Genomic DNA, 22,226 nt, shown 5'->3' on the forward strand with positions numbered 1-22,226 from the left:
TCGTTGAGAGTGTGGGCTTTGGAGTCAGGCTCCATGGCTTTATTTTTTTTTTTAATTTAAATTCAATTAGCCAACGTATAGTACATCATTAGTTTTTGATAAAATGTTCAGTGATTCATCAGTTGCATATAACACCCAGTGCTCATCACATCACATGCCCTCATTAATGCCCATCACCAAGTTACCCCATGGCTTTAAATCTAGGCTCTGCCTTTTCTAGCTGTGTGACCGTTGATCAGTTATTCACCCCCTCTGTGCCTGTTTCACCATCTATAAACTGGGGATAAAAGTACTTACCTCATAGGGATTGACAGGATGAAATACATTGATACATATAAAAAATTCAGAATAGTTCCTGGGACGTGGTAGGTACTTAATATTAAAGAACCTGCCTTTTATAAAGTTCAGCTTCAGTCAGCTTTCTAAATAAATTGTACCTTATTTTCAGGTCTCTATTGTGTAAAGCAGAGGTCCTTACTTAGGATCTTTTAGTTAACATTGTAAGTAAAATTTCATGTGTAATTGCGTTTCTCCTCGTTTCTCTGTGGAGAAGGTCCGTTAGCTTGCACTGCAGTCCCAAAGGGACCATGAACCTAATAAAATGTTGTATTACTGATGATGTAAGAGTAGCCTAGAACAAATTACATTTGAAATCCAAACCAAATCAAATTTTTTTAAAATCTCACCTTAAATTAACCAGACTTTTATTATTTTAAGTGTTATTATTCATTAATAGTAAAGGAGTAGAACTATTAATTAATAGAAAAATTTCATGTATGTAATACCTAGGTTACAAATTTTTTTAAATAGGTGTAACTAAATTTATATTGAACCTAATTTTATCTTTTTGATGACTCCAATGTCATTTTAGGTTTATTTCAGTACCTTAGGGTCATCATGAGCATTAATTAATCATCATGATACTCTGGATATGTAGTTTTGATTAATAGCATTACCAAAGCAGCAGGATTTCCTGTGTCTAGGTAGCTTGAAATTCAAGGTACATCTGTTCTTAATAGATAGGTAGTTAGATTATTACCGTGCTTAATCTTGGCCTTTAACCCATATGCATATACTTTGAATCTTTTACATTTACTGAGTATATTAAAAAAAAAAACTTTTGCTAAGTGTAAAATAGCATTCTAGGAATTCGAAGGTAGGGTTCCAAATGATCCTCTGGGTGTGGGAAGAAAACTGAATTTCTGTTTATCTGAAAATAAGACAGTGTTATCTTTATAAAGACTGAATATGTTGGTAACGATAATGTGTGTCTGTTTTGTTAATAGATATATGAGTGTGTGTACAAATGCGTTTAACTGATGTGGTTGTGTGAGCAGGAAAATTGGAAAACCACAGCTCTGAAAGATACAAAGAACTTCAATAAAATCTTTTAGAATAGGTTTTTATATTATTTCACAAAGTGGCACTGATATTCTCAGCCATGTGAACTGTTTCATGTAATTGGTCCTGATTTCATTTATAGTAATTGAAAACATTATTTGCAAAGGACTGTTTCTGGCTTTGATTTAGGCAGCTGTAGGGGAGTGGAAAGAGCACTGAGTTTGAAGTCCATAAACCTGGGGTTGATTCCTGGCTCTGCCACTTCCTGTGACCTCAGGCGAGTTACTTAACATCTCCAGGCCTCAGTATCATAACCCGTGATGTCAGATAATGCCACGACCACACAGTGTAGTTGTGAAGCTGTAAATGCGATGGGGCATGGCACACAGTATGTGATCAGACATACTACTGTGTTTGATGTGCTTCTCTTTTATCAGTATTACATAGAATTTTTCAGTGTTATTGGAAGTGATTTCAGGGACTTTTGTCATGTGACATCACAAGTATTTTAAATTGCCCGACAAGAAGTAGAATTTTTGGAATTTGCAGAGCAAGACTAAACGTTCTCATTATTTATGACTGCATTAGGTACTGTTTTTAATATCCCTATTTATCGAACCTTTCCTAATAGATGCCTTTGATAATATTCCTCTATGGTATTTAGACATATATATGCACACATGTGCATACAAAAATTTATTAAAGTAGTTCTGATAATTAAATATTTTACCTAGATATAGCTAAAAACTTCATTCTTAAATTTCAAGATAAATTTATGTTTTTCCCTAGAAGCAGCCATATTTCTGGAGAATTTTTTTAATTACTGCCATTTGTGAAAGAATTATAAGATTATATTTGTTTGGTTATGTAAAACTCCTTTTCTCATTATTTCCTTAGTTTTGAACCAGGAAATTGAGGCATTCAGTCTTCCTGAAGACACCTCATCAGGAATTTCTGAGGACCGAGTTGTCAGCGTGAGCTTCCGAGTTCTCTACCCAATCGTTATTACCAGTCTTGGGGTGTTTTATGATGCCAACGATGTGGGTTTCCAGAGGAACATCACAGTCAAGCTTTATCAGGCAGAACAAGAGGTATGCACTGTTTTATACAAGGTTTTCCCCATTTTTCTTTTTAAAAAATACCAGCTTTTTCCTCATGGCATATAGTAGATTGGGAGACTATATAATTACATCTGGTTGGAAGACTTCCACTTTTCTTCCCTTACTGATTGGATACATTATAGCATAATATATTAATATACTGGTTTGGGAAGAGAATACCAATGAAAAATAAATGTGTTATATCTAGAAAAGAAGGGATTGGGCCAGATTAGAAATTCCCAACCTAAAATTCCCTAAAGCCTAAGGAATTACAGAAGTTGATAATGAATGTAGAAACTTTGGGACTTTAAGGTATAAGCAAGTATTAGTGTCTCTTCATTCCAACCCTGAAAGTCTGTCTCTATAATACAAGGCTAACAGCTGCTTCACATGTCTTTTGTAATAAGGATGTAGAGGGAATGAAAGTTTAAAACAACTGGGGTTACTCTCTTCCTGGTATGTGGGGAAATCTGATTTATTCACAGAGTACATCTGAAGGAGTATATTAGCAAGGAATTGTATTTGAAAAGATCTGTTTGTAGAAATCTTGGAGGAATTATACAGTGAACACCCATGTAGCCACCTAATTTCCACAGTAGTTAACATTTTGCTGTATTTCAGGGCGCCTGGGTTGCTCAGTCAGTTAAGTGTCTGCCTTTGGCCCAGGTCATGATCCTGGAGTCCCAGGATCCTGCCCCACATCGGGCTCCCTGCTCAGCTGGGAGTCTGCTTTTCTCTCTGCCCCTCACCCTGCTCGTGCTTGCTGTCTCTCTCGCTCTCAAATAAATAAACTCTCTTAAAAAAAAATTTGCTTTATCATATATAAAGTTGTTCAACAATCTATCTTTTTATTTTTCCTGACTGTATTTCAGAGTCAGTTTCAGGCATCAGGACACTTTGTCCCTAAACACTTCAGCATGCATATCATTAACTAGCCTGTTTTTTGTTTTTTCCATTAACTAGACTTTAATATTTATTTGTGGTTTTTTAAATTTTATGCCAGTGAAATGTACATTAGGTCAGTTTTTTATTTATTTATTTTTTAAGTTTTTATTTATTTAATCTCTACACCCAACGTGGGGCTCGAACTCATGACTCCAGGATCAAGAGTCACATGTTCTTCTGACTGAGCCAGCCAGCTCCCCCTCAGTAAGTTTAAACTGCATAAAGCTGTGTAACCCAAACTCCTATCACCCTGTCCCACTTCTCAGAGATGGCCTTTTTTTTTTTCCCTCTGTTACCATAGACTGGTTTTGCCTGTTGTGATATTTAATATGTAAATAGAATCATAAAGTACTCTCCTGTGTAAGGCTTCTTTCACTCAACATGTTTTTGTAACTCATCCATGTTCTTATATGTATTCATGATTTTTCCCTTTTCTTTTACCTCTTTTTTTTTAAGTAAGCTATATGCCCAATGTGGGGCTTGAACTCACAACCCTGAGATCAAGAGGGCATACTCTGCCGACTGAGACAGCCAGGTGCCACATTCCTTTTCCTCTTTTTAATTGCTAAGCTGTATTCCAGCAATATGTTTATCCATTCTCCTATTGCTGGGCATATAGAATGTTTCCAGGGTACTTCTCCTTTACTCTGTTAATGGGATGAATTACATTTATTGATTTTGGAATGTTAAACCAATCTCCTATTCCTTGGTCATGATGTATTATTCTTTTTTTTTTTTTTTTAAAGATTTTATTTATTTATTTGCCAGAGAGAGAGAGAGCACAAGCAAGGGGAAGGGCAGAGGCAGAGGGACAAGCAGACCCCCCGCTGAGCAGGGAGCCTGATGTAGGGCTCAATCCCAGGACCCTGCGACCATGACCTGAGCCAAAGGCAGATACTTAACGGACTGAGCCACCCAGGCGCCCCTCTTTTATATACATATATATATAGAGAGAGACAGAGAGAGAGAGAGAGAGAGAGATGGAAATTGTGTTTCCTGAGGACAGCATATAGTTGGGTCTTCCTTTTGATCCAGTCTGAGAATCTCTACCTTTTACATGGAGTGTTTAGCCATTTACATTTAATGCAGTTATCCAATTGTTTTTCATTTTGCTCTTTGTTTTCTGTTTGTTCTACTTTTTCCTGTTTCTCTCTTCCTCTTTTCCTGCCTTTTTTGGGTTTGAGTATTTTTTAGAATTCCGTTTTAATTTCTCTGTTATCCTTTCAGCTACAGCTCTTTGCATTCCTCTTTTTTATGTATGGTTGACAGAAAGATTACAGTATACATCCTAAACTTGTCATTTTTCTTAAAATTAATGTTGTACCCTTTCATGTAAAATATAAGAACGGTACAGTGTTACAGCTTGTGCTTTAAACAGCTAAATGCGTATTAAAGTACTTTAGAGGAAGAATCATCTTTTATGTCTGCCCACATATTTACCATTTCTGGTGCTCTTCATTCCTTCCTGAATATTCAGGTTTCCTGAATGTGCAAGTTTACTGGTAATGAATTTGATTAGTTTTCATTTTTCTGAAAATGTTTTTATTTTGCCTTTATTCTGTCCTCCTCCACCCCCATTTTCTTGTGGAATATTTTCTGGGTATAGAAAGTCTGGGTTGACTTCTTTTATCTTCAGTATTTTAAAGATGTCATTTCAATATATTCTGACCTTCATTTTTTCTGGTGAGAGGCCAACTATCCTTCATATTATTGTTCCCATGTATGGTATATGTAATTGGTTTTTTGTCCGTTTGTCCTGGCTGCTTTTAAGATTTTCTCTTTATGGGCGCCTGGGTGGCTCAGTTGGTTAGGCGACTGCCTTCGGCTCAGGTCATGATCCTGGAGTCCCTGGATCGAGTCCCGCATCGGGCTCCCTGCTCGGCGGGGAGTCTGCTTCTCCCTCTGACCCTCCCCCCTCTCATGTGCTCTTTCTCATTCTCTCTCTCTCAAATAAATAAAATCTTTAAAAAAAAAAAAAAGATTTTCTCTTTATATTTGGTTTTAAGCAGTTTGATTGTGTTGTACCTTGGGTGTGGTTTATTCTTTGTGTCTATGCTGCTCAGGGTTTGCCAACTTTCTTTAATCTGTAAATCTTTTACCAAATTTGGGAAACTTTTAGCTATTATTTCTTCAAAAAATTTTCCTCAGCCCCATTTTCTCCACTCATTCTGGGATTCCAATTGCATGCATATTAGACCTTTTGCCATTGTTCCACAGATCATGAGACTGTGTCCATTTTTTTAAATTATTTTTGTTTTTCAGATTCAATAATTCCTTCAGTCTATATTCACATTTACAGACTCTTGTGCCATCTCAAATCTGCTGTTAAAAAAAAAAAATCTGCTGTTAAACCTTGCCAATGAAAGCATTTTAGATATTGTACTTCCTAGTTCTAGCGTGTCCCTTTAATTCTTTTTTGTAGTTTTATTTCTCTAAAATTTCCTGAGTTCATTCATTTTGAACATATTTTCTTTACAGTTTTGACATTAGATATAATAATGGCTTTAAAATCCTGTCTGTTTATTCTAATTTGAATCATGTTGAGGCCTGTCTTTATCGATTATCATCTTTTCTCTTGAGTATGAATAACATTTTCCTGGTTTGTCTTATATCCAGGTAACCTTGGATTATATCCTAGATATTGTGAATGATTCATTGCAGGATCTCTGGATCCTCTTATATTCCTGAAGAGTATTGATTTTTGTTTTGTTTTGTTTTGTTTTAGCGGGCAATTAAATTGGCTAATGGAGAGGTTTTTTTTGAGAGAGAGAGAGAACACAAGCAGGGGGAGTGGCAGGCAGAGGGAGAGGGAGAAGCAAGCTCCCCCGCTGAGCAGGGAGCCCGATGTGGGGCTCCATCCCAGGACCCTGGGATCATAACCTGAGCTGAAGGCAGACGCTTAACCTACTGAGCCAACCAGGCATCCCTCTTTTTGATCCATTTAATTGTCTTAGTATATGTAATCTTTTTTTTTTTTTTCAAACTATTTGTAATGTTTGAGTTATCAGTGAAGAGACTTGGCCCAGACAGTATTTTGATAATGTTGATTTATTTTTTAGTTGCCATATTTTTAGCCAAGAAGTTAATCTTTGTCCTAAGGAAAGTCTAGTCTAAGATCGATGCTAATGGGTTTGCAGGTAGTCACAATAAAAAGGTATTACCACCGTATGGCCAAGAACTGGTGTTAATGAAGAAATACACATAATCCACTAAAACCCCCCTAATCCTAAACTTCTGCGTGGCCTTCATAGCTTTAACAGAAATTTCTCCTGTAGTAAGCTGGTGTATAAGAATAGGCATGAGAGAAGTAGGAAATATTCTTACCTAAAACAAACTGGGAAGGACTCAAAAAAACACAGTACAGGCGTACCTCAGAGACCCTGGTAAAGCAAATATCCCAGGAAAGCAAGTCCAATGAACTTTTTGCTTGGTGCACCTGTAAGTTATGTTTACACTTTAATGTCATCTATTACACGTGCCGTAGTATTAATATTAATGCAAATATCACAAAAACAAGGTACATACCTTAATTTAAAAATACTTTATTGCTAGACAATGCTAACCATCATCTGAGCTTTCATCAAGTCATAATTTTTTTGCTGATGGAGGGTCTTGCCTCGATGTCAGTGGATGCTGACTGACCAGGGTAGCAGCTACTGAAGGCTGGGGTAGCCGGGGCCATTTCTTAAAATAAGACAACAGTGAAGTTTGCCTCACTGACTGACTCTTCCTTTCACAAATGATTTCTCTGGGATGCTGTTTGATAGCATTGTACCCAAAGTAGAACATCTTTCAGAATTGGAGTCAACTTCTCAAACCCTGAAGCTGCTTTATCAACTCTGTTTATGCCATATTCTAAATCCTTTGTCATTTCAGCAATTTCACAGCATCCTCACCTGGAGGAGATTCCATCTCAAGAAACCACTTTGCTCATGAGTAAGAAGCAACTCCTTATCCATTAAAGTTTTATCCTGAGATGGCAACCGTTCGGTCACATCCTCAGGCTTCACTTCTAATTCTAGTTTTCTTGCTATTTCCACCACATCTGCAGTGACTTGAACCTGTCAGAGTTCTCCATGAGGGTTGGAATCAACTTCTTCCAAATTCTGTTAACGTTGGTATTTTGACCTCTTCCCATGAATCATGAATGTTGTTAATGGCACCTACAATGGTGAATCCTTTCAGAAGGCCTTCAGTTTACTTTGCCCAGATCCATCCGAGGAGTCTATGGCAGTCTTACAAAATGTATTTCTTGAATAATAAGACTTGAAAGTCGAAATGACTCCTTGATCCGTGGGCTACGGAATGCATGCTATGTTAGTGGGCATGAAATGCTGTGTTAGCAGTCACCTAGCTTGTGGGTGACCAGGTGCATTGTTCAATGAGCAGTCATATTTTGAAAGGAATCTTTTTTTTCTGAGCAGTGGTCTCAACAGTAGGCTTAAAATATTCAGTAAACCATGCGTAAGCAGATGTGCTGTCATCCAGACTTTGTAGTTCCATTTATAGAGCACAGGCAGAGATTTATCGTCATTCTTAGGGTCCCTAGGATTTGTAGAATGGAAAATGAGCATTCAACCTAAAGTCACCAGCTGCATTTACCCCTAACAAGAGAGTCAGCCTGTCCTTTGAGGCTTCGAAGCCAGGCATTGACTTCTCTCTAGCTAGGAAAGTCCTGGATGGCATCTTCTTCTGATAGAAGGCTGCTTTGTCTACACGGATAACCTTACTCAAGTGTGGCCGCCTTCCTGAATTATCTCAACTCCATCTCCTGGAGAACTTGCTACAACTTCTCCATCAGCACCTGCGGCCTCACCTGGCACTTTGATGTTAAGGAGACCGCTTCTTTCCCTACACCTCCTGCATCCACCTCTGCCGGCTTCCAACTTTTCTTCTGCAGCTTCCTTCCCTCTCTCAGCCTTCATGGAATTGTAGTTGGAGCATTGCTCTGGATTAGGCTTTGACTTAAGGGAGATGTTGTGGCTGGTTTGACCTTCTATCCAGAGACTTTCTCCATATCAGCAAGAAGTCCGTTTCTCTTTCTTGTCCTTTGCATGTTCACTGGAGAGGCACTTAGAGTTTCCCTCAAGAACTTTTCCTTTGCGTTCGCAAAGAGGCATAAGAGGCCCAGCTTTCAGCCTATCTCTGCTTTCAACTTGCCTTCCTCACTAAGCTTTAAAACACTAGCTTTTTTTTTTTTTTTTGTATTTATTAACTTTGCTTGTATTATAATTTATTTAACTCTTAAGTTTACATCCTTTAAGTTTTTTTAAAATCTAAATTCAATTAATTAACATAATGTATTATTTGTTTCAGGGGTACAGGTCTGTGATTCATCAGTCTTGCATAATACCCAGTGCTCATTACAACACATCCCCTCCCCAGTGTCCATCACCCAGCCACCCCATCCCTCCCAACCCCCACCACTCCAGCAACCCTCAGTTTGTTTCTTGAGATTAAGAGTCTCTTATGGTTTGCCTCCCTCTCTGATTTCGTCTTGTTTCATTTTTCCCTCCCTTCCCCTATGATCCTCTGCCTTGTTTCTTAAATTCCGCATATCAGTGAGATCATATGATAATTGCCTTTCTTTCTTTGACTTATTTCGCTTAGCATAATACCCTCTAGTTCCATCCACGTTGTTGCAGATGGCAAGATTTCATTTTTTTGATGGCTGCATAATATTCCATTGTATGTATATATCACATCTTCTTTATCCATTCATCTGTTGGTGGACATCTAGGCTCTTGCCATAGTTTGGCTCTTGTGGACCACACTAGCCTTTGATTTAGAGTGAGAAACCTGCAACTCTTCCTTTCACTTGAACACTTACTGTAGGGGTATTAAGTGGCCGAATTTCAATATTGTTGTGTCTCAGGGAATAGGGGAGGCTGAGGAGAGGGAGAGGGATGAGGAAGCGCTGGTCAGTGGGTTTATCAATTAAGTTTGCCATCTTATTTGGGAGCAGTTCATGGCCCCCCCACAATTAAAGTAGTATCACAGATCACCAAAGCAAACATAATAATAATGAAAAAGTGTGAAATAGTACAAGAATTACCAAAATGTGACACAGAGACTCAACGTGAGCAAATGCTGTCGGAAGAATGTCGCCTCTGGACTTGTTCATTGAGGGGTTGCCACAAACTGTAGAAAACACAGTACTCCCCAAGGCGCAGTAAAGCCGAGTGCAGTTAACGTGGTGTGCCTACAGACATAATGGGAGTCAGCCCTCTTATATGCTCCCTTCTTTGTTTCTGTGCATTTTTTCTTCTGAAGGTTCTTTCTGAAGGGGGGCTCCTGGAGTACCTTTGTTCTGTGTAGAAATATGTCATCTTTCAGCTTCTTCTTAACCCTTGGGGTTAAGCCTAATGATTCAGCTTGATTTAACACCTCACACCTCCCCTAGTGCTCCTCATTTCAAGGTAGGCTTTGGTTTTTTATAAGGTTGTGGGGATTTTATTTCATGTTTTGGAACTTTAAGACAGCTTTTGTTATCTTAAATATCTACTTAATAAACGTGATCGCACCGGAAAACGCAAATGATGTCTCAACATCATTTTCGGCCCATATTAACTCCGGTTGGGGCCATCGAGGATTAAGCTGCCCAGGATAGAAGATGTTTGAAAACTTGCCGAATACGCAATGTCTAATGTGGAGTCTTTCTTTTTTTCTTTTTTTCCCCCTATTTCTTGTCCCCCACCCCCCACCTCCCATTTGTAGGAGGCCCTCTTCGTGGCTCGTTTCAGCCCTCCAAGCTGTGGTGTGCAGGTGAACAAGCTGTGGTACAAGCCTGTGGAGCAGTTCATCCTGCCTGAGGTACGGGGTGTAATGGAAGGCTGTAGTGGCCTGGCACTGTGCTCTCAAAGGCCAGCGGTTGATGCTTTGTTGTACCAGGACAGCTCTTCAGAGTGCTGGATGGGGCCGCCAACTTTGTGCACAGATTACGGAAATGGAGCACTCTGCACCATCCCTTTTCACAGCCCGGTAATGCCTCAGAGGGTCCCAAACCACACTTGCTGAAAGGCACTGCCTGGTTTATTCAGTGGATTGAGAACTGCATGACTGTTTTAGTGACAAAGGCTAATAATAAGTATGGATTGATGGAAACACGAGACCCAGATACCATTTGAATGAATCAGGTCGCTTACTTATCTAAAGAGGGTGGGGGTGGTAGGGTGCAGGCAGGATAATTGCAAAGAGATTGACCACATTTCTAAGATGAATAAAACCTCTCGAGGTTGCGGAACATGTCTGAAAACACAGCTGTCACCTTCTAGGTCCAGTCTTGAGTAGATGTGTCCTAGAGCTCCCCTCACCTACCTGCCAAGTGCCCGCATCAGCCTGCAGTTAAGCCGCAGGATGGGTGCAGAGGATCGTGTGGTGGGCAAGAGCCGATTACTCATCCATCCACCTCAGCCTCTCCAGGCTAGTTCAGTCTAGTCTGAGTACATTCCTCAGTTCAGGGCTTTGGAACCACATAGGGTTCAGTTTCTCAAGCATCTTGGGGAGTCACTGTAGCTTAGCTGTGGAGTTCGTCCGGCACCGTCAAAGCTGAGCTAAATCATCATGGGAGCTAGACCATTGACGAGCTCTGCTGACGAACCAAGAAACATTTTCCCAACACTGGTCTTGTGGGTTCTGTTTGCCTTATACAGCACATCTCAAAATATGCTGTGGATCTTTGGCGTTCAGTACAAGTACTTGAAACTATATATGTCAATTCTGTAGATGTGAAAGGGCTCTCCTTTATTTCACCTGTACACAAACTTCTGCTTAAAAAACATTTATTTTTTTAAAGATTTTATTTATGTAGTTGAGAGAGAGCACGAGTGAGCACATGAGCAGGGGGAGGGGCAGAAGTATGTCCCATCAAAAGTATCTTTTACTTTTAATTAAAAGCCGTGGCTTAGCTAAGTCGTATTCGCTAAGTGTTGGATCTCAGCTTTTGAAGGAAGCCATTCTTTGGTTTGTGTATGCATTTACTCAGAAAATATTTGAGAGGGGCGCCCGGGTGGCTCAGTCATTAGGCGTCTGCCTTCGGCTCAGGTCGTGATCCCGGGGTCCTGGGATCGAGCCCCGCATCGGGCTCCCTGCTCGGCGGGAAGCCTGCTTCTCCCTCTCCCACCCCCCTGCTTGTGTTCCCTCTCTCGCTGTGTCTCTGTCAAATAAATAAATAAAATCTTTAAAAAGAAAGTATTTGAGAAATTAGTGTGTGCCAAGCACCGGGGCTCTGTGAGGACACAGTACGAAGATCCCTGCCCTGAAAGCAGCTTCCGTCCTAGAGGGACAAGAGGAGCCAGCACTGAGACCGTACTTACCGTGTGCCAGGCCTGGTGTGAACGCTTTTCCTATATTAACTAGTAGGTAAGCTCCTTGAGGCTTGAAGCGAGTCATCAATGAGACTTTCTGCTCAGAAGGAGCATGGGCAGGACCTCAGGCTTCCAGCGGTTCCTAGACCTCCTCCCGAAGGGAGAGTCATGTTACTCTGAGGAGCCCAGGAACACTGGCGTTGTGTTAGGTGGTATCAGAACGGTGTGAGGCTGGACGTAGAGTGCATTTGCACAGAAAAGATTTAGGACTGGCATCGGTAGGAAAGAGAAAAATGAGGCACCGGGGAGTAAGTACGTGAGGGCACGTTCGGGGCCAAGTGCCCTGAGCAGGAGCTGCGGGTGCAGCACGGGTGAGTCCGAAGCCCTGCGCTGCCGCTCGGGGTCTGTGTGGCCTCGCACAAGCCTTTCAGTCTCACCGTGTCCATCCCCTCATCTGTGAGATGGGGCTGTACCACCCAGTTGAGAGGCTCATTTTAGGGACTAAATGATTTTCATACATGCAGAATGCCTAGAACATGCTGCCACATGGTAAGTATTCGGGAAATAAATGCACACTGTCCTTATTTTTGCTGCTACTCATCTGGATTTTCGGGATCCGTTCTTCAAGAGCAGAGTTTCTGCAGCTGGGGCTGTTGGCCCAGGAGGGGCATTTAGCAATGTCCAAAGGCTCGTTCAGGTGTCACAGCTCGGGGTGGAGCGGTACTGGCATCTAGAGGCCAGCGATGCTGCTGAACGTCCTACAGCACACGAAAGCCCCCACAACAAAGACTTGTCTGGCTCAAATTGTCGATGGTGGCGAGGTTGAGAAACTAAGAGGAAGGAGTCACAATGAGGGGCAAAGAGGAAGAAAATTAGCTTTAAAGCTTAAGGCTAATCACAGTGTTACAGAGTCTGCCCCATTATCTTGGTCAGTCTTCTAGATAGAATTACAAATTTTTTTTTAAGATTTTATTTATTTTAGAGCACAAACAAGGAGAGCAGCAGCAGGGGGAAGGGAGCAGCAGACTCCCTGCTGAGCAGGGAGCCCGATGCGGGACTCCATCCCAGGGTCCTAGGATCGGGCCCCACGTCCATTTCCCTGTTCAGCTGGGAGTCTGCCAGCCTGCTTCTCCCTCTGCCCCTCCAGCTCACTCTTTCTCTCTCTCTCTCTCTCCCTCCCCCTCCTCTCCCCACTCATGCTCTCTCCCTCTCTGTCTCTCAAAATGAATAAAGTCTTTTAAAAAAAATTACAAATTTTGATTAATCCACAAAAATTATTACTTTCCCGGGACGCCTGGGTGGCTCAGTCGGTTAAGCGTCTGCCTTCAGCTCAGGTCATGATCCCAGGGTCCTGGGATCGAGTCCCGCATCGGGCTCCCTGCTCCGCGGGGAGCCTGCTTCCCCCTCTGCCTCTGTCTCTCTCTCTGTCTCTCATGAATAAATAAATAAAATCTTTAAAAAAAAAAAAAAATTATTACTTTCCCTTAGAACGTCCTTGTTCTTAGGAAATACATGTTTAAGTACTCAAAAGGTGACATGTCATGATACCTGCTTTGCTTTCGAGTGCTTAACCAACAAGAATAGAAAAGTACGTGTATACAGACAGAGATAAAGCAGATGTGGCTAAATGTTAACAGTTGGTGAGTCTAGGTGATTTGGGCTTAATTTCAGCTTTTCTATAGGTTTGAAGTTTTTCAAAATAACTGGGTTGAGGCAAGGACAGTGTATCTAGCAGGAGGTGCTAATGATGGGACAGTGAGTGGCCGTTTCAGTTAAGATTTTTCAAGCCTACAGCCTTGTGAGCTTTATTTCACTTTAAACTTTAAGCTAAATTGACTTTTTATTTTTCATTACTTCTGAGTCATATTTTTTCCTTTTAAAAACATGCCATTATTTAACAGTGGCTATACCCGGGGGTGAGGAGGTAGGATTATGGATGATTTTTATTTTCTGCTTTTTGTGCATCTCCCAAATGTTCTGTAATAAATATATATTAGCTTTATAAAAACAAAAAACTCTTTAAAAAAATGCCATCCTTTTACACAAAATCTTATTTTTGTTGAAACCGTGTTTAATTGTACATAGATACTCATTTTTGCTGCTTCAAGCCTAATTGGGTTTATTAGCACAGAAAAAGTGATAGTGGGTGAATGGTTTGCCTGCGTATCATCAGCAAAGAATGACAGAAGACAAACATCATTTATGCCATTTTTTAAGAGAGTAGTAGATGATTTCTTCATCATCTTCTTCGCTCCGTGCCTCACAGCCTGCTGGAGTAACATGTCAGCGGATAGCTTGTCAAGTAAGCAAACCTCTTGCAATGTTTTCATCGTGTAACTCACTAAAGCATAAATCTCAGTGGGAGTCACAAATTTAAATGGAGACTGCTGTGCGCTTCTCTTAAAATATTTATTTCTCTAATTTTGTACTTTCCTTACTAGTGCAGTTGAAACCTGAAACCAATTTCAGTAAAAAGACTATTTGTGTTCACCTGAGTCACTGGAGACACCACTCTTAGCTGTGCGGGTACCTGCATACTCACTGTTCATGACAGTCGGAACTCTTCAGGTGTAGTCATTTCCCCAAGCCATAAAAAATTGTTAAATCCAAAAATAGTATAGATTTAAGCTACTCTGTTGGTTTGGATGAGAAGTTAGAAACATGACACAGAGGAATTAACACGTGAAAGGGGTTGCAGAGAGCATACTCACGTTACGGGTGAGATCATTTATGAGATCTCCTTTTTCCAGCCCACACCACGATGTGTTTCCTAGCTTCTGTTTGGTTTTATGGTCTTAGCAGGGAATTGCCACAAACCAGTTGTTTCTCATCTGAAGAGATCCCTAGCTTTGTGATGACTTTGTATCAGAGAGTAGAAGGCAGGCCTGTGAGAGAAGTGAGAAACAGAGATTCAGCTGTGACATGGAGCAGGCGCAGATAAAGGCGGGGTGGACACAGTTCCTTCCTTCCCTAAGCCCCGCTGGCTTACAGAAGTGCAGTGAAGAAACCAGGATCGTTCTGGGGGCCAATGAGTTTTTCTGGCAGTTACTCACTTTAGTCCACATTATTGATGTTGTATCATATCCCAGTCACAAAGTAACTGTGGTTGGACCCCAGCAGGAGCCACCATGAAATAGGGTAAATGCCAAGTGTCAGTTGAATGGACAGGACAGAGAAGAGAATTACTTGTTTTGTCATCATATTTTCTAGATTCATAGTTTCAAGGCGAAGCATTTTTATTTGGTCATGATAGCTTTTACTTTTGGTATGGTTCATCTGAAACTGCAGTCACTAAGATTGCAGTGACCCAACTGCCAACTCCAGGGGACACTTTTTGTCCTTCACTTAGTTGATTGCATTTTTCTCTTAGCTTATATGATCTACATTCTTTTGGTTCAGCCACATCCGGTCGTTCTTCTTCCTGATGTACTTCATTATCTCCTCTCTCGCTTTCCTCTTTTTTTTTTAAGATTTTATTTTTAAGTTCTCTCTACACCCAAAGTGGGGCTCGAACTCACAACCCTGGGATCAAGAGTCGCATGGTCCGCTGAATGAGCCAGCCAGGTGCCCCTTTCGCTTTCCTCTTAATCATTAGGATTTGATACCCAGGTTTCTGTTTGTTTTACTCGTTCTTCCTGGGCAATTTTATCCATTACCACCTGTTTGCTAATGGCTCTTAAATCCAACTACAGCCCACATTTCTCTTAGGTACTGCATATAAAACTTTTGCTGCCTATAAAACTTCTCCACGTGAGTGTCCCAGGGGCATTCTGATGGTGAGATCATCTCCGTCCCATCCATTTTCATCTCCCCCTGTATTTCAGTGTTGGGTAGCACTGTCTCCTTTTTTCAGGCACCCAAACCAGAATCATGGGATTTATCCTCACCTCTCATATCCAGGCACTCACTAAATCCTATCAGATGTATTTGGTATCAGTTCTCCCAAACTTTATCACTACTCAGGCAGCAACCTCTTTGACCTCGGCCATAGCAACTTCTTAGTACAGACGTTGCTGGAGGCAAGGGAAAAAAAAGCAAAAATGGGGCGCCTGGGTGGCTCAGTTGGTTAAGCAACTGCCTTCGGCTCAGGTCATGATCCTGGAGTCCCTGGATCGAGTCCCTCATCGGGCTCCCTGCTCGGCGGGGGGTCTGCTTCTCCCTCTGGCCCTCCCCCCTCTCATGTGCTCTCTCTCATTCTCTCTCTCTCTCAAATAAATAAATAAAAATCTTAAAAAAAAAAAAAAAGCAAAAATGAACTATTGGGACATCATCAAGATAAAGAGCTTCTGCCCAGTAAAGGAAACAATCAACAAAACTAAAAGGCAGTCTATGAAATGGGAGAAGACATTTACAAATGACATATCTGATAAAGGGTTAGTATCCAAAATCTCTAAAGAACTTATCAAACTCAACACCCAAAGAACAAATAATCCCATTAAGAAATGGGCAGAAGACGGAGCACCTGGGTGGCTCATTTGGTTAAGCGTCTGCCTTCAGCTCAGGTCATAATCCCAGGGTCCTGGGATCGAGCCCCAAGTCAGGCTCCCTGCTCAGCGGGGAGTCTGCTTCCCCTCTGCCCCTCCACCTGCATGTGCTCTCTCTCTCTCTCTCAAATAAATAAAATCTTAAAAAAAAAAGAAATGGGCAGAAGACACTAATAGACACTTTTCCAAAGAAGACATCCAGATGGCTAACAGACACATGAAAAGATGCTCAACATCACTCACCATCAGGAAAGTACAAATCAAAACCACGATGAGGGACACCTGGGTGGCTCAGTAGGCTAAGTGGCCAGCTCTTGATTTCAGCTTAGGTCATGATCTCAGAGTCCTGGGATCTGAGCCCCCATTGGGCTCTGTGCTCAGTGTGGAGTCTGCTGCTTTCCATCTCCCTCTGCCCCTCCCCCACTCACACATGCTCGCATGCTCTCTCTCTCAGATAAATAAATCTTAAAAAAAAACCCAAAAACATAAGATACTACCTCACATCTGTCAGAATGGCTAAAATGAACACAAGAAAACAGGTGTTGGTGAGGCTGTGGAGGAAGGGGAACCCTCTTACACTGTTGGTGGGAATGCAAACTGGTGCAGCTACTGTAGAAAACAGTATGGAGGTTCCTCAAACAGTTAAAAATAGAACTACCCTATGATCCAGCAATTGCACTAATAGGTACTTACCCAAAGGATACAAAAATACAGATTCAGAGGGGTACGTGCGCCCCAATGTTTATAGCAGCATTAGCAACAAGAGCCAAACATGGCAAGGCCCAAATGTCCACAGATGAATGGGAAAAAAAGATGTGTGTGTATGTATATATGGATGAAATCTTGCCATTTGCAATGACATACATGGAGCTAGAGGGTATTATGCTAAGTGAAATAAGTCAGTCAGAGAAAGACAAGTACTGTATGATTTCACTTATATGTGGAATTTAAGAAACAAAACAGATGAACCTATGGTGGGGGAGGAGGGAAACAAACCATAAGAGACTCATAACAATAGAGAACAAACTGAGGGTTGATAGAGGGAGGTGGGTGGGGGATGGGGATTAAGGGGGGCACTAGTTGTGATGAGCACTGGTTGTTGTATGTAAGTGATGAATCACTGAATTCTCCGAAAACCAGTATTGCACTGTATATTAACTAACTACAATTTAAATTTTTTTAAAAATTTTATTACTATTAAAGTTTTAGAGGAATGTATACCAAGGGCAGGAGGCTGTTTTGCCAGAAGAAAGACACATGATTAACCCAGAGCAGTCTCACGTTGCCAAGGGTCTAGGACTTAGCTTTCAGGTTCTAGCACTGACCTTCCAGTTAGTTCACTTAGACATGATCAGATTCTCATTGAATGACAGTGAATAAATTCACAGAAGACCAGTTTGTAAACCAGAATATCCGTTCATTCATCTTTAATGGGTGTTAGCTTATTAGAACTGAAAGTCATGACCTGTGTCTGGGAACCTGCTTACTGGGATGTCAGACAGCGAAAACCCAAATCAGAACAGCACTTGGTTTGATCATTGAACTTGCTTATAGGAGTGGGACCTGTTTGTTTTAGAGAGCTGCCTCATTCAGGTGGGGTGTGACTAAAATGCTTTATATCTTCCAATTCCTGCGTCTTTCTCCCACTGGACATTGTTCCATTGCCCAGATTTCTCTCTTAACCCAGCTTTTGTATAGTGGCTACTTGATATTTTGTTTTAAGGTAGTGAGTTTACTAATTAAGCTTCAATCTCAAAGCTCTTCTCAGTTATTAGAGACATTGTTCCCTTTAATGTAATCATTTAATTAGTTCAACTCAGAAGACAATCTTTTTTCCCCCCTTTCTTTTTTTATTGAGATATAATTGACATATATTCGTTTTGGGTGTACAACATAATGATTCAATATTGCAGAATGATCACAGTCTAGTTAACATCCATCACCACACAGTTAGATTTCTTTTCTTGTGATGAGAACTTTTAAGATCGACTCACTTAGCAACTTTCAGTACAGCGTTATTAACTGTACTCACCATGCTGTACATTATATCCCCAGGACTTATCATTTCACAGCTGGAAATTTGCACCTTTTCAACCCCTTCACCTGTTTCTCCCAGCCCCCCAGCCCCCCAGCCCCCAGCTCTGGCAGCCACCCATCTGTTCTCTGTATCTAAGAATTCAGTGTTTTTTGGCTTTTAAAAATGTTTTAGATTCCACATATGAGTGAAATCATATGGTATTTGTCTTTCTCTCTCTGACTGATTTCACTTAGCATAATGCCCTCATGCTGGAAATGGCAAGGTTTCCTTCCTTTTTGTGGCTGAATAATATTCCTCCGTGTATGTGTGCATGTGTGTGTGTGTTTGCATCACATCTTCTTTATCCATCCATCCATCTGTGGGCGTTCAGGTTGCGTCCACATCGTGGCTGTTGTAAACATACTGCAGTGAACAAGAGGGCACAGATGTCTTTTCAAGTGAGTGTTTTCATTTCCTTTGGATAAATACCCAGAAGTGGAGTTGCTGGATCATATGGTAGTTCTATTTTTAATTTTTTGAGGACCCTCCATACTGTTTTCCACAGTGGCTACAGCGGTTTCCATTCCCACCAGCAGTGCACAAGGGTTCCCTTTTCAACACATCCTCGCCAGCACACTTATTTCTTGTCTTTCTGACTGTAGTCACCATTCTGACAGGTGTGAGGTGGTCTCTCATTGTGGTTTTGATTTGCATTTCCTTGATGATGAGTGATGGGGAGCATCTTTTCATGTACCTGTTGGCCATGTGTGTGTTGTCTTTGGAAACATGTCTATTCAGATCCTCTGCCCATCTTTCATTTGGATTGTTGGTTTTTGCTGTTGAGTTGTTTGTTATGCTGTTATATGTTTGGATAGTAACTCCTTGTCAGGTATATCATTTGCAAATATTTTCTCCCATTCATAGGTTGCCTTTTCATTTTGCTGATGGTTTCCTTTGCTATGCAGAAGCTTTTTGGTTTGATGTAGTCCCATTTGTTTATTTTTGCTTTTGTTGCCTTTGCTTTTGGTGTCGAATCCAAAAAATCATTGCCAAGACCAGTGTCAGGGAACTTACCACCTAGGTTTTATTCTAGGAGTTTTATGGTGTCAGGTCTTTTACCCATTTTGAGTTGATTTTTGTGTATGGCGTAAGGTAGTGGTCCAGGTTCATTCCTTGCAGGTGGCTGTCCAGTTTTCCCAACACCATTTGTTGCAAAGACTGTCCTTCCCATGTATATTCTTGCCTCCTGTCTTGTAAATGAATTGACCATATGTGCATGGGTTTGTTTCTGGGCTCTCTTTTCTGTTCCATTGATCTATGTGTCAGTTTTTATGCCAATAGCATACTGTTTTGTTCGCAGTGGCTTTGTAATATAGTTTGAAATCAGGAAGCATGATGCCTCCAACTTTGTTGTTCTTACAGTTGCTTTGGCTATTTGGGGGTCTTCTGTGGTTTCATACAGATTTTAGTAGTACTTTATTGTATTTCTACGAAAACACCATTGGAATTTTCATAGAGATTATATCGAATCTATAGATTGCTTTGAGTAGTATGGACATTTTAATAATATTAATACTTCCAGTCTATGAGCTTGAATATCTTTCTGTATATTTGTGTCTCCTTCAGTTTCTCAGAAGGCAGTCTTCATTTCTAAATAAGTGCTTACTTCTTGTCACCTGGACCTCTGTACTAGTCCAGTTACCACTCTCCCTACCAGCCCGCCTTATGCTGTTCTGCTACTGGAGTGACCTTTTAAAATTGCAGCTAGGATTGCGTCACTCTTGTGCTTGCAAACGGAAGTGCTTCCCCCCCCCCCCCCCCCCCCCCCCCCCCCGCCTTCGAGATGAAGGACAGACTCTCTATGCCTGCAGGCAGCGCTAATGGGAGCCTACCTTCTGCATCTCCTTTCCTCAGCCTGGGGCTTCGGCAGCACTAAACTGCTTCATGCTTTTCTGAACATGCAGTGCGCTTCACATCTGCCTTTTGATGAGTGCTTTCGTCCACTTCTCCCTTTCCTGACTCAGATGCCTGCAAGACTCTCCTCCGTTCTCACAGTCAACTGAAATTCTCGCTGTTCTCCTCAGGCTCCTTGCCTTTGTTATTGACCCTAGCAGGGCTTATTACAAGGATTTGAAGATAGGAGCTATTTGACTCTTTTAATAAAAATCTTCGAGTAGCCCACAGCCTGCTACATAGTAGACACTCAAAAGTTTAAATAACGCCTCGTGTCTGGAAGAAGATTGACCCCAAATTTATTTCGTTGTATACATATGTTTAAAATATTTTTTTCGTGATCATGAAAGTATGAAAATATATGAGAGGAATATCCACTGTTGAAAACTTGACTACGGGGACACCTGGGTGGCTCAGATGGTTAAGCGTCTGCCTTCGGCTCAGGTCATGATCCCAGGGTCCTGGGATCAAGTCCCGCATCGGGCTCCCTGTTCCGCGGGGAGCCTGCTTCTTCCTCTCCCACTCCCCCTGCTTGTGTTCCCTCTCTCACTGTCTCTCTCTCTGTCAAAATATAAATAAAAAGTCTTAAAAAAAGACTTGAGAAAACTTGACTACGTATGGAAAGGTTAGAGGAATATTATATCCCCATGTTTCCCAGCATATTTGGTATATTTTCTCCCTAGGCTTTTTTTTCCTTCTGTGTATACATCTGTAAGAATGTTTTAGGGAATTGAGGTTCAATGTCAAGTAGATTAGAGAGTTAAGGCTTTCCAAGGAGAGTATGGAAATAATTACTGCCCGGGGCGCCTGGGTGGCTCAGTCATTAAGCGTCTGCCTTCGGCTCAGGTCATGATCCCAGGGTCCTGGGATCGAGCCCTGCATCGGGCTCCCTTCTCCACGGGAAGCCTGCTTCTTCCTCTCCCACTCCCCCTGCTTGTGTTCCGTCTCTCACTGTCTCTCTCTCTGTCAAAATATAAATAAAAAGTCTTAAAAAAAAAAAATAATCAGCGCCCATTTCCAAGATAAGACAATGAGATTTGAGCCTGATGCGGGGCTCGATCCCAGGACCCTGGGACCATGACCTGAGCCGAAGGCAGACGCTTAACGACTGAGCCACCCAGGCATCCCAACAATGAGATCTTTTAAAGGGGCCCTTCACTTTCTGCATTACTTCTAGTGGTCATAAAGCTCTGTTTCACTGAGCAAAGACCCTGCATGCCGCACGCATGTCATCATTAACCCCCGGCCCAGCCCCGTGAGGTAGGCATCGCTTTTTCCATTCTCCGGGTCAGGCAGTGACCACCCACAGTGTATCTGTGACGCCTGCCCTTAGGAACCCTGGGGCTCTTCAAAGCGCATCAGGAGCAGTGCAGACTAAGGATCCATTAGCTGAATATAAGGTGACAGACTGCCTGAAGAATCCCGACTCTTAGTGTTTTTATCTGTTTCGTAGAAAAGTTGTAATGCTTTACAAAAAGCTTGCAAACCACTGGGCTCGCTTACTTTACAAGTTCAGTTTTGTATAGTGTCCTTATAAAGCTGGCTAACTGAGACGTTACTGTACAGTGCTTTATCTCTTAATTTTAGTATGTGAAAAATTTTAAAGAATATTAATGCTATATCTTTTGTGTGGTGTTCTAGACCAAAAATCATTCCAATTAATTTTGAGTTTAACATTATTAAGTAAATATTTTTCAAGTGCCTGTTATGCATATCAGGCTATTCTAGGTGCTGGGGATATGGTGGTCAATAAAACAGACAAAATCCCTGCTCTCATGGTGCTTGCATTCTAGTGGAAAAGTTAGTTTGACAATAGGAAAATAAACAGGAAATACCAGAGTGGTAAGTGGTTTTAGGAAAAGAAGACAGGCTGATGTGATAGAGAATTAGATGCCGGCTGCCTTCTGTTGGATCTCTGGAGCAAGCCAGAGGCGCTGACAGTGGGGATGGCCCGAGCAGTACAAAGGAGCAGCTGAGCCCCCATGGAGAAATTTGGAGACACTAGAACTTAAATGTGTGTCAAACCTTCGGGCAGGGAGTGTAACTTTTTAAGCCCAGAACTTAATAGTAATCACAAACA

General features: G+C 41.4%; 1 protein-coding gene across 1 annotated transcript in view; it reads left to right on the top strand.

The window, feature by feature from the left end:
* Nucleotides 1-22,226, top strand: part of B3GALNT2 (beta-1,3-N-acetylgalactosaminyltransferase 2) — a 60,479-nt gene that overhangs the window by 21,740 nt on the left and 16,513 nt on the right. The window contains exons 4-5 of the mRNA XM_021696162.2: nt 2,239-2,432; nt 10,104-10,199. Of these exons, the coding sequence (XP_021551837.1) occupies nt 2,239-2,432; nt 10,104-10,199 (290 nt within the window). The remainder of the gene's footprint in view (nt 1-2,238; nt 2,433-10,103; nt 10,200-22,226) is intronic.

The sequence above is a fragment of the Neomonachus schauinslandi genome, chromosome 6 (genome assembly GCF_002201575.2).
Source record: "Neomonachus schauinslandi chromosome 6, ASM220157v2, whole genome shotgun sequence".
NCBI lineage: Eukaryota > Metazoa > Chordata > Mammalia > Carnivora > Phocidae > Neomonachus > Neomonachus schauinslandi.